Source organism: Hydra vulgaris, chromosome 08, assembly GCF_038396675.1.
Source record: "Hydra vulgaris chromosome 08, alternate assembly HydraT2T_AEP".
Classification (NCBI taxonomy): domain Eukaryota; kingdom Metazoa; phylum Cnidaria; class Hydrozoa; order Anthoathecata; family Hydridae; genus Hydra; species Hydra vulgaris.
The window spans coordinates 37,056,693-37,073,685 of NC_088927.1; the positions used below are offsets into that span (position 1 = coordinate 37,056,693).

The window sequence follows — 16,993 nt, forward strand, 5'->3', positions numbered from 1 at the left end:
ATTCTTATTATTTACATATATGAATGTTATATATCTTTTACGTTTATTTATTTTTACTTTCGACGAGAATATATATATTTAACACAATAAATGTAACGATGTAGTTAAAAAAACAAACCGGTTCTTGACGACAAGACCATAGGATCTTCTACGAGATCCCGCGTTCTTCCTCTTAAGAACTTAATCTTGTAATCATTCTATTATATTATTGAAATTATTATAATTGTAAAACGACTAATATTGTAAAACATTTAAAGAAAGAACAAAAAATTAATAATAAGAAAAAAATCAATTATTATTTTTGCGAGTACTTGACATCATCTGCTGGAACTTGCTTTAAGTTTTTTACCTTTTTTGAATTTTTCGATTTTTCGTTTTTTTGATTTTTCGTTAAATCTTTTTTTTTTTTAATATGAAACTAATTTCATGTTTTTCAATAAGATTCCTTTTTTAATTGACCAATAACTTTAAATCTTAACTGTTTAAGTTTTATAACAGTTTAAATCTTATAACAGTTAATTTACTCCGTCTATGAACCTCTTTGCGACTTTTTGCTAAAATATAGTTTAAACTTTTTTTTTATTATACTTCAACTACTGTTTTAGAAATGATGACGAAAAATAAGCTGGACATAGTGAGTAAGTTTAATGAAAAGCAAATTAAATATAAACTTGACATTAAAAAACTCTGACGCTACTTTTCTAATATTAGAAGGTAAAAAATTATACTTTACTAAGGGTATATTACATATATCACCCTAAGGTAGAAGTTTCTACCTTTTTATTTAAGAGTGTACAAAACACTCTGAGAGTTTAAACAACAGAGGAATCTACTATCATTTAAATTTTACATTATTAGTGCAGTAGTATCAGCGCCGTGCTGTAACTTTTGGGGGCCCTGTGCAGAAACTAAAAAAAAAATTTTTTCCCTTTAATTCGTAGTAATTTATGGTATTGGAGAAGTTTTTCTAATTTATTTAATAGGGGGCCCAGTGCACTTGCACTTGTTGCACTTGTGATAGTACGGCGCTGAGTAGTATAAATAAACAAACATTGAAAAAAGAAACACCTTATAAAAAAATTGTAAAGAGATACACTATTTAACGAGGTTGAAAAGAGAAACACCTGAAAATCCGTAAGTTTTTATTTTTTAGTTAAAAATGTTTGCAAATTTTTGTTACAAAATTATTAGACGTTTAATTCTCACCTCTATAAGAAGTTCTTATTGGTTAACTTTTAATCTTATTGTTTGACTTTTAATCTTATTGATTGACTTTTAAACTTATTGGTTGACTTTTAATCTTATTGGTTGACTTTTAATCTTATTGGTTGACTTTTAATCTTATTGATTGACTTTTAATCTAATTGATTGACTTTTAATTTTATTGGTAAACTTTTAATCTTATTTGTTGACTTTTAATCTTATTGATTGACTTTTATTCTTATTGGTTGACTTTTAATCTTATTGCGCAGAGTAAATCATTCACTAATATAAATGTTCATAGCTGGATAACAACATTATTTTAAATTATGAACATTTAAAGAAAGTTTTTAACTGGTTTAAAATTATGAACATTTAAAGAAAGTTTTTAACTGGTTTAAAATTATGAACATTTAAAGAAAGTTTTTAACTTGTTTAAAATTATGAACATTTAAAGAAAGTTTTTAACTGGTTTAAAATGAATAAGTAGTCAAATGTTTTTAAAACAAAATAAATACTTTTTTATCCAACTTCTAAAAATAAAATTCCTCGTGACATTTTACTTTTTATAGTCCTGTTTATAAACTCAAAGAGAAATAAGCACGTAGTTTTTAGATATCTATACTGGTGAAACTCTTAAAATATCAAATTGAATTTTTTTGCAACTAAGTTGTAAAGGGTATAGGAGTAATAATGCTAAAAATGAAAAATAGACACAGTTTAACACAATTATATTTCTCCTATATATTTTAATATTTAAATTATGTAATTATTTCATGAGGTAATACCGATAAATATACACTCTAAAAAAAAATTCAGAAAATGCTAACTTGGAGTAGGTATGTTATATACCCTTAGTATGATATACTTTTCAACCGCCTAAGGTAGCAAATTTTATTACAAATTATCATTAGAAATTCAATTTTCTACCTTAAAGATACAATTCTCTACCTTACGAAAATAGAAAATTATAACTTACTAAAGGTATATCACATTTCTTACACTACCCACGCAGCAAAAATAATGGCACAATATTGGGGCAATATTGTTTACAATATTGGGGCAATATTGTCTATAATATTGACGCAATATTGTAAACTATATCGCGCCAATATTGCAATGTTAACATTTTGCCAATATTGGCCAATATTGGCGCTACAATATTGCGCCAATATTGTTAAGTCAAGTTTGGATAATATTAGAGAAATGTTTACATTGCAATATTAGCGCTATAATGTTTACAATATTGCGCCAATATTGTAAATAATGTCGCGCCAATAATGGGGATATAATACTGGCCAGTATTGGCGTAATAAAGTTTATTATACCAACCTGAGTAGCAAGAAATATTGGCGCAATATTGGCGTGATATTGGGTTTCGTGGCCAATGTTGGCCAAGATATGCGACATTGCGCCTACATTGGCAAACATCATTGCGCCAATATTTGGTTTCCAATATTGGGTTAATATTGGCAAAAAATATTTCGCCATTATCGGCAAAATCAATAATGGCAATAATTGGCATGCCGATATTTACCCAATAACGTAATTTTAATATTGGAATCCAAATATTGGCTCAATATTGTTTTGTTATTATTATTCTAATATTGGCAAATATTGACACTTTCGCATATTTGTACGCATGCGTAATATTATTGAAAATTAATAATGTTCTTTTTTTTTTGTCCACATGGTAAAAAGTTATCAAATTTATTTCTAGATAGCATATCTTGTGCAAATTACTACATTACCTATTATTTTGTTGAGTAGTTAACGTACAAATTAAGTTTTAAATTATAAAAGTTAAATTTGCGATATACTTTATTTATTTTTTGTATAATTTATTAAATAGACAATGAGTAAAACATCTTCAAGTAGATCTGCAAAATCTAACTATATTAAAAGAGCTGTTACAAGATATTTGAATGACATTGCTTTAACCTGTAATACTGAAATAAACTCGCAAATAGCATGCAATAATAAAGTTAGCAGTTTCCAATATATTTATAATAAAGATACACTGCAATCTGGTTCCTATACTTTAAATGACCAGCCAGTAAAAAATCACATACACTGGTGACAATATAAGTATCAATAGCAGTGACACCATAACATTATTTGATGATACAAGCATTTATGGCCACAATCAGAGCTCAAATCAATTTTTATTAGGTTTATCTGGTAATAATTTTGACAGGGATGATGAAAACATTTTTGAACATAGAAGTGATGACATTGGATATTATCCAACTTGTTCAGGTAGTAAAGATGACAGCAAAGAAGAAGTTTTAGGTGAATTACTAGTAAAATGGTCAATAAGACATAACATAACACATAGCTCATTCTCAGACTTACTTAAGATACTATCAAAATATCACGATTTACCTAAAGATGCAAGGACATTACTCAAAAGTAAAAGCTGTTTTAGTATCATAGTTATGAAAAATATGTATGGAGAAGAAGCAGAGTATGTTTATCTTGGAATAAAAAGCAAATTAACGAGTTTACTTGCAGTTACATACAGTGGTAACTGGATAATTAGTGATGTTCATTTAGTATTTAGTATTGATGGCTTGCCTCTATATAAGAGCTCTGTAAAACAGTTTTGGACATTGCTTTGTTCTGTTCAACTAGGAAAGAATTTATACAACCCATTTATAATATCATTATTTTGTGGAAAGAGTAAACCGAAAAGTGCTGAAATCTTTTTAGCTGATTTTATTACTGAATTTTGCTCTTTGAAAAAATATGGTATATTTGTAAATGGTAATCACTTTAACATACATGCTAAAGCTTTTGTTTGTGGTGCACCCGCATGTGCATTTATAAAAGGTATCGAAGGACACTATGGTTATTACAGATGCGAAAACTAAATATTGGTCACGTTTCACAATTTCTGTTAGAGTATACGCATCTTGTCTGCCTAGGTGCAACACGCAGATTACTACTACATTGGTTACGATGTTTTCTACTTGTTAAAATATGCATGCAAATTGCTAATTTAATATCAAATGAAATGAAAACCCTTGCTCCACATGTCACTCTAGAATTTTTACGCAAACCACGAACATTGAAAGAAATTGATCGATGGAAGGCTACTGAGTTCAGGCTGTTTTTATGCTATTTAGGACCTGTTGTATTGCGAAGTAATCTTGAAAATAAATTATACAATCATTTTATGCTGTTGCATGTAGCCATCACAATTTTGATTAATCCTACTATTTATTTGACATATATTAACTATGCAGAAAAGCTCATTAACAAGTTTGTTGAACTAATGCCAATTTTATACGGCAAATACTCTTTAAATTACACAATGCACAGCATTTCTCACATTTGTGATGATGTAAGAAAATTTGGTTCTTTAGATGAATATAGTGCATTTCCATTTAAAAATACTTTAGGTACAGCAGGTGTGTCGATGTTTATCCGAAAGAGGAGAAAAAGCCAGCATTTCCCATTCTGTTGATTTTCAAACACTTCTTCAAAAATCTCACAATGAAGGTCCAACATTAGGATATTGCGGAAAAGAATACAGTGAATTTGTCTATGCTGGGTTTACTTATTCCACATTTGCAACAATTGCGCTTTACTTTAAAATAAAATTTTGTTGTAATTATTAACATTATTGAAAGTGATGAAGTTATGATTGTTGCAAAAGTATTTAGGGTTAAAAAAGGATTTTACAAATATCCTTGTAACTCTGCTCAGCTAAATGTGTTTCGAGTAACAAAATTGTCAGACCAATTGTTTGCATTTCCTTTGACAACAATAACAAGAAAATGTTTATTATTTCCACGAGGAAAATATTTTGTTGCATTTCCATATCTGTGTGTGTGTGTGTGTGTGTGCGTGCGTGTGTCAGGGATGTCAAGCCTTATCCATTTTTAGGGACTACAGACTCCAGGGTATAAGTTAGAGACTCCTGGGACTCTGGTCAAAAAGTTGTAGTTTAAATTTAATTTCTGGCTAATGCCTTATTTTCAATTCAATAACCCAGTTAGTTATGATATAACTAATATTGCAGACATTAGTCAGTGATATGACGTCACGCTGATTTAGGGATAGGCGTACATACATCGACTGATTTAAGGAGAACTCGCAAGGGAGTTGATAACACATCGAAGGGTTTGGGTTGGGGCAGGGATCAATTTATTTTCATTATTCTTCCTTTTCCCTCTTCTTTTTCTACTAAATGTTACTAAAAGAAAGGTAAGCAATTTTATGATGTTTTGCTTACCTATACATGCAGATGTAGATATATATACTTAGCTTTAATATTTTTACCACTTAATTCAAATGTTTAACTTAAATTATTTAGAGGTAAATTGTCAAGTTGTTCAATGGCCAATAATAACATATTTACTGCAAAACAGTTAAAGAAATTTGTAGTTGTAGAGTTCATAGAAGAGAAAAAACAAGGAGTATGCGCTATGGAAATTATATGCTCATCTTGGCTTATAAATAACAATATTACTTACTGGCCTAGTAACCTTCAATCATCATCAAGGATTATGAAAGCAGCACAAGATATTGCAACACCAAACAGGAGCTGGAAGCAGCTGAACATTCGTATTCTTTATGAAACAGGTATTGGTTTTTTTTTTTTTGGGGGGGGGGGGTCACTCACTCACAAAGTAGTTAGTGAATTTGGGTTTAGTACTAATAGCGTTTAGAAGAAATCTATGGGAAGAGAGAAAGTGCATATTAATCAAAATGAAAAGTTTATATTATATATTAATAGTTTATTAAAACTTAACTTTATTTTTAATAAAATTTCTTTGAAATAAAAAGGTTAGCAAAGAAATATGAATAACAAGTAAGAAAGTTTTTAAATAACAGTTGTAAAAATATAAGTTTATAAATGAAACAAATAATATATAAGTTATTTGCATTGAAGTAAGATGTAGATATAGTACAAAATTAAACAAAACGTTTTAAAAGTTTTTTTGATTAAGTATTAAATGTATAAATAAATATATTAAATGAAATAATAATATTTCATATTTGTTAAAGACAGTTATGAAGCAGCATTTCAGAAAATTGAAATACTGGCTTATACTTCAAATGCCGAAACAAATGATGATAGCCTAGAGGAAGCACCTCCATTAAAAAAATCTAAAGGAAAGCAACTTGCATCTCTATCTAAAAAAAAAAATCATCCAGTAAGCACCGATGATTGAGCAAGATAATGAAGATGAACAAATTAATTTATTTGACCAAACAGAAATTCCTCTCTTTTCATCTCAGCCATTAATTACAAATGATGGTAATTTATCAACATCTATCACTGCTATTGAGAAAAGATTTGCTGGTGATTTGATTTATTATTTATTTTTGTTTCACTGATTCTTTTATAAGATTTTTAGTACTTTTTGTAATCATCAATAAAATAAAGTTTATCTTGTAATTTATAATCAAAATTTACTAATTTGAATTTTAATTAATGTAATTGTAGTTCTTGAAAGAAAAAGCTTTGAGCTTTTAACAAGCATCCAATACGAAATAAAGAAAATAAACTCAAAGATTAGCAACATAGAGAAGCTTTTAAGCTCTAATTTAATTCATGGAGTTGCTGTGACTCAGAGCTCAATTCCATTTTTAGAATGGAACTGTTTGCCGATGCAAACGGAGGAAGAGGTAGTTGTCTTAGAATGTAAACTTGAAGATAAAGATAACTTAGAGTCTTTGGTATATAGTTTGCAATTTATTTAACTACTTAAATTATATTTTGTTAAAAAAATTGAAGTTATGAAGTTGGTTACTTGTTATTATAACTTAGTATTATGTGTGATTTAATTAGATAAACTATTTAACAGCTGTAGGAGGTAAAGATTTTAAAAATATAACAAGTGCTATCATGGGCAAAATACTATCCCCTAAAATCTCATTGTTGTATTCAACCTACGGCAAAAAATGGAAAAAGTCCTTTGCTTCACTTATATCCTGTCAGGTTGTTATTGGTAATGCATAATGGAATTGTTTTTAATTAAATGCTACAAACTAATTACTAAATAATAATGAACTATTTAGCTATACTATACTATACTATATATATATGTATATATATATATATATATATATATATATATATATATATATATATATATATATATATATATATTATATATATATATATTATATATATATATATATACACATATACATATATATGTATATATATATATATATATATATATATATATATATATATATATATATATATATATATATATATATATATATATATATATATATATATATATATATGTATATATATATATATATACAGGGTGTTCGGGATAAATTTGACATATTTATAATTGATTATATTTTTTTGTAGATTAGAGGTATTAATACACACTACAGGTCATTTAAAAGTTTGAACCCTTCTTCATTCATGTACAAGATGTCAGAAAGGATGGATGACTGGAACCTGAATCATGGAAGAGAATAACTTGCATCATGATGATTCGTGCCGGCCATCAAAATAAGGATATTATGACTGCTGCCCAATGCTCCCTGAACACAGTAAAAACAATTAGGTATGAACTAGAGACTTGCAATGGTGACTAGGAGGATGTAGTAAGAAGAAAGATCCCTAGCAGACGATCTGATTGCGTTCGTACAGCAGAATTCCTCGCAAGTCTGCAGGAACAGGTGTTGAAGAACCCTGGCATTGGAATTCGGGCTTTGTCACGTGAAATGAATGTTGCATCCTCTACTATGAAGCTTGCACTCAATGAAGACCTTCGCTACTACTCATACAAGCGCCACAAAGGTCAGCTACTCACAGAAAAGGCCCGTGAAAAACGTTTGATAAACGCGAAGAAACTTCTAAATGTTTGGCCTCCAAACTCCCCAGACCTTAACCCCATGGATTATTTTGTATGGGGCCTTTTGAAAAAGACACCAATCGCACTTCCAGTAATACAAAAGCCCAGTTAGTGGATAAAATTAAAACAGTTTTTGAGGCCCTTCCCAGGGAGACTGTAGCATTAGCTTGTTCGAAATTCCGAAGCAGGATTGAAGCAGTGATCGATGCTAACGGTGGTTATTTTGAGTGAATTTTGTTCATAGTATTGTAATTTACTATGCCTGTAATTTTTTTGTCAACTCATTAAATTTAATAGATACAAAGAAGACTTTCCTTTTTCTTTCGAAACTGTCAAACTTATCCCGAACACCCTGTATATATATATATATATATATATATATATATATATATATATATATATATATATATATATATATATATATATATATATATATATGAAGCATGACTTTAACCTTGCTTCTTCTGTAAAAAAAAGCTGTTAAGAAAATAAGAAGACGCAAAACTATTAAAGTATATGTTGAAATTGAAGCCAAAGAACAAGAAATTCCTTGCAAGAAAGCCAAAAAAAGTGCTGATCCTTAAATCCTTGATTTTTTCAAAATTTTACCCAATTTCTTTGATTTTTTGGCAAAAATCTGAATTCCGTAACTGTTTCCTGATTTCCTTGACTTAAATAATTGCAATCAAGGTGAAAAAATAATAAAATAAATTAATTTTAAAATAGGTAGAAAATCAAGGAAAACAGGAAAAAGTTAGAAAAAACCAGAACTCCTGTAATACAAATGAATAATTTTATACTCACTACCCTCTAAAAAATGAAGCGTTGATTTGATGTTGATCAACGTTGATTTTGCGTTGATATTAGCGATCAACGGCGATCAACCATAAATGGATGTTGTAGCAACAGCAATGTTATCAACAGCAAATCAACGTTTATTTACAAACACTGAGCGTTCGTTGATTTACTGTTGACAAAAAACAAATTTATTGAGCCGTTTACTAACAGTAATTTGCTGAGCATTTTCTGCTGGGATTTTTTTTGTTATTTTAGGTGGTTATAAAACGTTTGTTCAAATTTTAATTGTATTATACGGTATAAAATGAGTATAAACTTATTGAAAAACATATATTTTATTAAGTAATTATTTTTTCAGTTCTTGAATAAAGATTATCCTAATGAAATTAGGGTAGTTTTTTAACTATTTGAGGATAATAGAACATCTTAATATAAATATTTTAACAATTTAACATGAAAAAGTCACAACTTAGCAGCAATTTGGCTTATTAATGCTTATTATAATAACATTACTATTATCATAGCAAATTATTAATGGCTGCAAGTATTTGCCTGATAAATTCTGACTGCAAACTTAAATCATATAGTACAAAATGCAATTTAAATTGATTTTTTCTGTATAAGAATAATAATGCCTTTATTTTTTTTTCTTTTGTGATGTAATAAAATAAAGATAATAATGCCTAAATATGACAGAAGCCTATATATGAGAGAATTTATGAAAGAAAAACGAAATACTGAAAATAGAATAAAATATCTTCTTGAAGAGTGCAACATTGTTGGTAGAGGAAATTGCGTTCATCTAGATTTAGACATTCAAAAGATTTTTGAAGTTTCTGAAGATGTGCACAGTGATATATTGATGTTTTCAATCACTTCGCCAGAAAATAAATTTTGTTTAAGTAAAGTTGAATCTAATTATTGTGATGTTGACAACATTGCATTTAAAAATAGTTTATACAGTAGTATTGATACTCTAACTTCAACAAAAGATTTTTTATATGAGTGGTTATTAAAATACTGTATAAAAGATGATGCTTTAAATGCACTTTTATTTCACTTAAATAAATTTACTCCATCTATACCAAAATGCTGGCAGACATTACAAAAATCTCTTCAAAAAGTTAATGTTTTATATGTCAGTGGAGGCGATTATATATATCTTGCAGTTAAAAGTGCAATTGATTATTACATATCAACAGTTGGAAATAAGGAAAAGCTTGATCTAATTGTAAGTATTGATGGTGCACCTATGTGCAATAGTAAAAAGACTTCCCTTTGGCCTATACTAGTTACAATTAACAGAAAAGGATCCTATGCTGTTGCAATTTGGCATGGTCAGGGAAAACCAAACAATTTGGATGAGTGCTTTGAAGATTTTATTCTTGAAATGAAAAAATTGCAAACTAATGGGTATAAACAGCTGCTGGTGACTATTAAAGCTTTTGTTTGTGATGCGTCTGCAAGAGCATTTGTTAAATGCATTATAGGGCATAGTGGCTATCATAGCTGTGAAAGATGTATGGCAGTTGGCACACAAAAACATGGCGTAAGATTATTGGAAACAACTACTTTACTTTGTACTGACATGGCTTTTAAAAATAATTTTTATAAAGAAGGTCACCAGCTTGAGAGTCTTTCTCCACTTGTTCAGTTAAATTTCCCAATGGTAACTGAATTCCCATTAGACTATATGCACCTTATATGTCTTGGAGTAGCTAAAAAACTTCTAATAAACTGGTGTAAAGGTCCCCGATGTATTAGAATAAGTCAATCTGTTAAAGACAGTATTTCAAATGAACTCATAAATTTACGAAGTTATACACCAACCAATTTTCAACATAGACCACGCTCTTTAAATGAACTTGAGAAGTGGAAAGCAACAGAGTTTCGATTATTCTGCTTTATGCTGGACCAGTTGTTTTAAAAAGGAAAAATAAATAAAACTATGACTTATTTATTTCTCTTTCAATTGTTATGCACATACTGCTTTCTAATAAAATGGCCAAAAATGAATTGTTAGTGGCATTTGCTAAACAGCTGCTTATATAGTTTGTCAGAGAAGTACAAATTTTGTATGGGGAGATCTTGGTAACATACAATGTTCATAGCATGATTCATTTAGCTGATGATTGTGTTAACTTTGGGGAGAGTCTTGATCATCTATCAGCTTTTCCTTTTGAAAACTTTTTGGGTTGAATTAAAAAAATGGTGCAAAAATCACATCAGACTGTTGCCCAAATAGTGAATCAATTAGATGAGAGAAAAAAGTTGGATATTTTTCTTAGAGAAAGGAATGGTAAAGAAATTTCTTCCCAAGTGGTAAATAAAAAGATCACATCAAATCTATGAGACAGAGTTTATTTTATTCAAGACAAATGGTTTATTTTAGTAGAAGAGGTTTTGGTAGATCTTGTAAAATGCAAGGCTCTAAATCCTCATTCAGTTCGAAAGTTTTTTCCTGATTGTTTTGAAACATTTTATTTAGACGTTTGTTATGTAAATTCATTAGCCAACCTAAAAACAATTTTTCCGAAAAAAAAAGAACTTTTGAAGAAAGGCTTGATGATACCTGTTTAAAAAGGTGGTTATGCTTTTTTTGTGCTTAGACATTGTGATATTGCTTATGATCACTGATTTCTTGAATTAAAAACACAAACTTTGATTATACTTGCAGACCATCAATTTTTAAAGAATGTCTGTGCATGTGTCATTTTGTAAAATTTGTTGTAAATTTGTCAAATATGTAGTTCATTGAACAAATTTAAAGTGAGTTTAATGCATTTTAATTTATAAATTTTTTGTGTGAAACAAATACCTGGTATGTTTATAGAAATAATAAAATATTTACACTGGTGTTTTACATTAATAAATCTAAAAAGCGTTTTACAAAGTTCATTGTTTTTAATCTCTAATGTATTTTTAATTTTATTTTGTAACTTATATAAGATTGTTTAGAATTAAATTGCACCAGAATATTGAAATTTCATTTGCCATTGTTGAACTTTAAATGGAAAAATTAAAGAAGTGGAAGTGATTGCTAAAAGTTGGATGAAAAATGATGGGAAATGCTTCTGGCTGCCATTTAAAAGTTCCGCTGCGATTCGTAAAGCTGTCACAACCTTGCAGGCATCAACCTCTGATTGGAAGATATACCCTGCTAGGATTTTATACACTACAGGTTTGCATGTTACTATAAAAAAATGTAAAATAATTGAATTAGATATTGAACTGTATGTTTTGACCAGGGCACTGAAGAGGATAATCATGTGCTGGTGCAAATTTATTTTAGGCCTGCTTTACAATATGACTATAGTCTCATTTAATATCACTTATTTTAAATCCAATATTCCAACGGGCATTTGTTTAAATTATATGTTCTGAATGTCTTTAGAATGTTTAAAGAAGATTTCCAACGATTAAAAAAAGTTTTTTTAACTATGTTTTTAGTTTTTTTTTTTAACTTTTAGTGTTTTTTAAGAATTAAAAAATTCATTAATTTTCATGGGTTTTTCATTAAAATTCATTAATTTTTATGCGGTGCACCAATTGCACTCCATTCTCATAGGACCTGCTTTTGCCGCAAAAATTTCAATTACATCTTCATTAGATATTGATAAATGATTTTATGTACATAGATTTGTGTTTATGAAGAAGCTCAGTCACACTTAGAGAAAGCAGCAGATACTTCAAATATTGAAACTGACATCGAAGAGAAAAAAGGGACAAAGCAAAAGTAAATTTTACTAAAATTAGTTTTTAACAAATAAAAAATTTTGCAATAAAGAATTACACAAATCATGCACTTTTTTTGTTTATAAAGTAAAGTTTATATTAAAGGAGAAAGACAGCAATGACATTTTATGAAAGTGATTAAGATATTGTGATTGGTGATGAAGAACTATACGGAAGATACTATTTTGATAGTTCAAATAGCTAAAGAACATCTAACGTGATTCCAAATATAGCAGGTTAACTATTTTTGTAAAAGTAAAATAATGGTTTGTTAAAATAAAATGCTTTTTTTTTTATTGAATTATAGATGTTTTTAAATCAATATCAACTCCCCATTTACACAGTGAAATAGCAAGCTTTTCAGTTGCTGAAAATAACAATGACTTCTCGAAAGAAACTAATCTATCTCAAGGGAAAATGATGTTGTCTTCAAATATATTGGTAAAAAAAAGTCCTAATGTTGCTTTTGTTCTAATTAAAATCTGTGTGCGTGTGCAGTAAAAAAATTAATAGAAATCAGAACTATATGTTATAGAATATAATTTTGTTGACAAATATTTTATAAATATATGTTTGTTGACAAGTTTAAATAAAAATCACTATATAATGTTTAAAAATTTTATTTAATTTTTGTATGTATAATTTATCTACACCTAGGTAGAAAATGGCTCTAAAAATTGTGTTTTGGATAAAGAGGATAGCAAACAAAAACATTTGTCTTGCCAGGGTAAATTAAATAAAAGTTTTATTTATTTTTTCCATTTAGGTAATTTTTCATGGTTAATTTTTTACAAAATATTTTACATAAATAATAATAATATTATTTATTTTACTACATTTTTTTTAAAAGATTTTCAAAAAAGATTTGCGTTGAGTTGCGTTGAGATGGGAAAAATAGTTAAAAGAGAAAAGTGATTCAAGAGTCAATTTTAAAAATCCATGTATTGAAATTAAGATAATTTCATTCATATAGAATAAACATAATATGTGTTCTGACCCTTAAGTAATTTTTATTTTTTTAATAATAGATAAGTTCTCTTAGTCCTTGTGGAGGTAATATAAATCGGCTTTTGCTTTTGGAAAGTTGTTGATGAGCGAGGACGCTGGGGCCTGTTTTAATGTCTCGGGTGGTTCATTGAAGATAAATTTTAAAACATACACCCTGTATCATATGATAGTGGGTAAGAATGGTTTTATACATTTTTTTAGATTTTTTATTTCACAGGAAATATATTTTGTTTATCCTAGTCAGTCATTTATGTAACTATTTGCTATAATTTCTGCAGTTTGATTTTTTTCAAATTTGATTTGAATTTTTGATTTAGATGCGATTACACGACAGCATCATGATGCAAAAATTTGCGAATGTTATTCAGGCATTTCGAAATTTTTAAGTCAATCAGGAACACGACTCAATCGAAAAGTTTTGAAAATGAACAATGCTGCAAACGCTAAATAAATTGTTTGAAAATGTAAATTTTGTGTTAAATTCAATAAAAAAACTTTCTTAATGTAGTGCCTACTTTCTTTCATTATTCTTTTGAGTTAGCTTTGAATTGCTCTATCAATAACTTTTTTGCTAAATCCTTTATTTACAGCCTGTTTTTTACAAAACAAATTAAGATTTGAGCAATATGTATAAATTTTATATACAAATATTTTATATATATATACATAATATATATATATATAATATATATATATATATATATATATATATATATATATATATATATATATATATATATATATATATATATATATATATATATATATAAATTATAAATCAGTAGAAAATCACTTAACAAAGTTTTTTTTCATTTAACACTGTGTTTCATAAATAAAAAGACTCATCAGAAATACTGAGTTTTTTATTGATGAGTGCATTTCTGATGAGTCTTTTTATCGATGAAATACAGTGTTAAATGAAAAAAAATTTTCTTAAGTGATTTTCTACTAATTTATAATTGCTCAGTTCTTTTAAGAACATTGAGCACTCTATTTTGTAGAATACATTTTAAAGTTGTTTAAATATATATATATATATATTTCGTAAACTGTTGATATATATTTTTTTGATATATGCATCAAAAAGCGATATCAAAATACCGTCGGCTATTATAAAAATCAGTGTTGAATCACCAGGAAAAAATGATTGTTGATTAAACGTTGAAAAGCAACATTCGATCAACGTTTTTTGTAAACACCAAATCAACGTTGATAAGTGGCTAACATTTTGGACAAAAAATCAATATGGAATCAATGTTGACGAGAAACATTGAATCAACATCAAATCAACGCCTCATTTTTTAGCGGGTATATATACAGTCAGTGGCGTTAGAAGGTTTTTAAACGCTTGAAATAACCAACTTTTAAACACAATTTTTTTTTTTTAATTTCATATTTATGACGAAAAGATTCTTCAGATAAAAAATTAATGTGATAGGAGAATGGGAACAAGAAACCCTAAAGTTTTAGCCCCCTACCCCAAACGTGAGAGCAAGGAGTTGAATTATTCATTTTTTCATAATTATAAACTAGTTATGTATTCATCGACATATTTTAAATTTCATGTGTAAACTATTTAGTGTTCAGTTTTTATAACCATGTAAAGTTTACTTCCCCCTCAAATGGAGGGGGCAGTAAACTTACATGGTTATAAAAACTGAACGCTGAATAGTTTAAACATGAAACTATTATATATATATATACATATATATATATATATATGTATATATATATATGTATGTATATATATATATATATATATATATATATATATATATATATATATATATATATATATATATATATATATATATACATATATATACATATATATATATCTACATCGGCATGTATAGGTAAGCAAAACGTCATAAAATTGCTTACCTTTCTTTTAGTAGCATTTAGCAGAAAAAGAAGAGAGAAAAGGAAGAATAATGAAAATAAATTGATCCCTGCCCGAACCCAAACCCTTCGATGTGTTATCAACTCCCTTGCGAGTTCTCCCTAAATCAGTCGATGTATGTACTGAAGCCCTCGCCTATCCCTAAATCAGCGTGACGTCATATCGCTGACTATTGTCTGCAATATCAGTTATATATATACATATATATATATAAATATATATATATATATATATATATATATATATATATATATATATATATATATATATATATATATATATATATATATATATATATGTTATAGTTTATTCAGTTTATTACAATTAGTAAACAGGTCAATATCGTTAGTATGCTCACATTGTTTTAGTGTGCCAATATAAAAAATTATTATTGGCTCTATATCACGTAAACAATGTCGGCCAATATCGTTAGAATGTTCACATTTTTATATTGGGCCAATTTATCCACCAATATTGCGCCGATGTTACATTTAAATATTGTGCCAATATATAAAATTAATATCGGGCCGATATCACGTAAGCAATATTGGCCAATATCGTTAAAATGTTCACATTTTTATATTGGGCCAATATGTTTTCCAATATTGTGCCAATATTGACACCAATATCGCGCCAATATTGCGCCAATATTTCTTGCTACACGGGAATATTGTTAACTACATTAAGCCAATATTGTTAGCTGCCTGCGTAAAATAGAAATTTCTATCATTTTTTAGAGAATCAATTGTTACCATTTTATTGTCAGCAGAAACAATTTAAAAGATAGATTTGCAAATGTTAAGCTTCTTTTATTTAAAATGACAGATTCTTATATTCATCAGCTGAATATATATAATATACTTTGTTTTATGCACAAATGTCAAACTATTTTATTTAATAACCTATAAAGGGTAAGTTCTAGAAATCAAGAAAAATCATAATGTAAAAGTAGATCATTGTACCTATCCCTATCAGAACATGTAAAAAATATTTTTGTTCGATGACTTCATTGTAAAAGTAGAAGAGTGCATATTTTGGTTCATCAAATTGAAAAAATCAAAGTTTACTAATTTAAGAGTACAACGTCCGATTGGTCTGCCTATCAGCTCAATCAAGTCATATTTTGCCCTGGACGTTGGAGTATATTGTCGCATTAAACATACCTGGAAAAACGTAGTAATGTTATATAAAAAATTTTTCAATAAACTTTAAAAATAAGCTTCATCAACATTTTTGCATTTTTTTTAAAAATGATGATGAAGCAAATTTTCCTAGTTTAATAAAAGTTTAAAATGAAAGTCACCAGAACACACGCAGTTGCTTTCAAAAAAAACAGGGTTAGTCTTTAATAAATCCAATATTGATCTATCAATATTGGATTTATTAAATGAAAATAACAGAAACATTTGTAGATTGATCCACCGGCATTGATGACAATGTTAGAAAATCCATAACACTTTATACAAAAAGTATGAATCCTTCCATGACAAATTTTGAGTAACAAGTTCTTTCT

General features: G+C 27.9%; 2 protein-coding genes across 10 annotated transcripts; both read left to right on the forward strand.

The window, feature by feature from the left end:
- Positions 1-2,836: 2,836 nt before the first annotated feature.
- On the forward strand, positions 2,837-8,343 carry LOC136083801 (uncharacterized). 4 transcript variants are annotated; one of them, XR_010640104.1, is made up of 5 exons: positions 2,837-5,790; positions 6,217-6,514; positions 6,659-6,891; positions 7,020-7,163; positions 7,544-8,343. XR_010640104.1 is itself a non-coding variant. In XM_065803613.1 (4 exons), exons 2-4 carry the CDS (start codon positions 6,376-6,378, stop codon positions 7,655-7,657), a joined length of 486 nt encoding a protein of 161 aa, XP_065659685.1. In that variant the 5' UTR covers positions 2,837-5,790; positions 6,217-6,375; the 3' UTR covers positions 7,658-8,343. The 4 variants fall into 4 exon arrangements, 2 of the variants coding, with proteins under 2 accessions (XP_065659685.1, XP_065659686.1); XR_010640103.1 differs by having other exon boundaries at positions 6,659-7,163; XM_065803613.1 differs by lacking the exon at positions 7,020-7,163.
- A 185-nt stretch (positions 8,344-8,528) lies between these two features.
- LOC136083800 (uncharacterized) lies at positions 8,529-14,080 on the forward strand. 6 transcript variants are annotated; one of them, XM_065803611.1, is made up of 8 exons: positions 8,529-12,015; positions 12,473-12,570; positions 12,675-12,805; positions 12,914-13,010; positions 13,227-13,296; positions 13,420-13,510; positions 13,598-13,750; positions 13,895-14,080. In XM_065803611.1, exon 1 carries the CDS (start codon positions 9,514-9,516, stop codon positions 10,759-10,761), a length of 1,248 nt encoding a protein of 415 aa, XP_065659683.1. In that variant the 5' UTR covers positions 8,529-9,513; the 3' UTR covers positions 10,762-12,015; positions 12,473-12,570; positions 12,675-12,805; positions 12,914-13,010; positions 13,227-13,296; positions 13,420-13,510; positions 13,598-13,750; positions 13,895-14,080. The 6 variants fall into 6 exon arrangements, with proteins under 6 accessions (XP_065659683.1, XP_065659684.1, XP_065659680.1 ...); XM_065803608.1 differs by having other exon boundaries at positions 8,921-12,015; positions 12,877-13,010; XM_065803612.1 differs by having other exon boundaries at positions 8,563-12,015; positions 12,675-13,010; positions 13,231-13,296.
- The last annotated feature ends 2,913 nt before the right edge of the window (positions 14,081-16,993 follow it).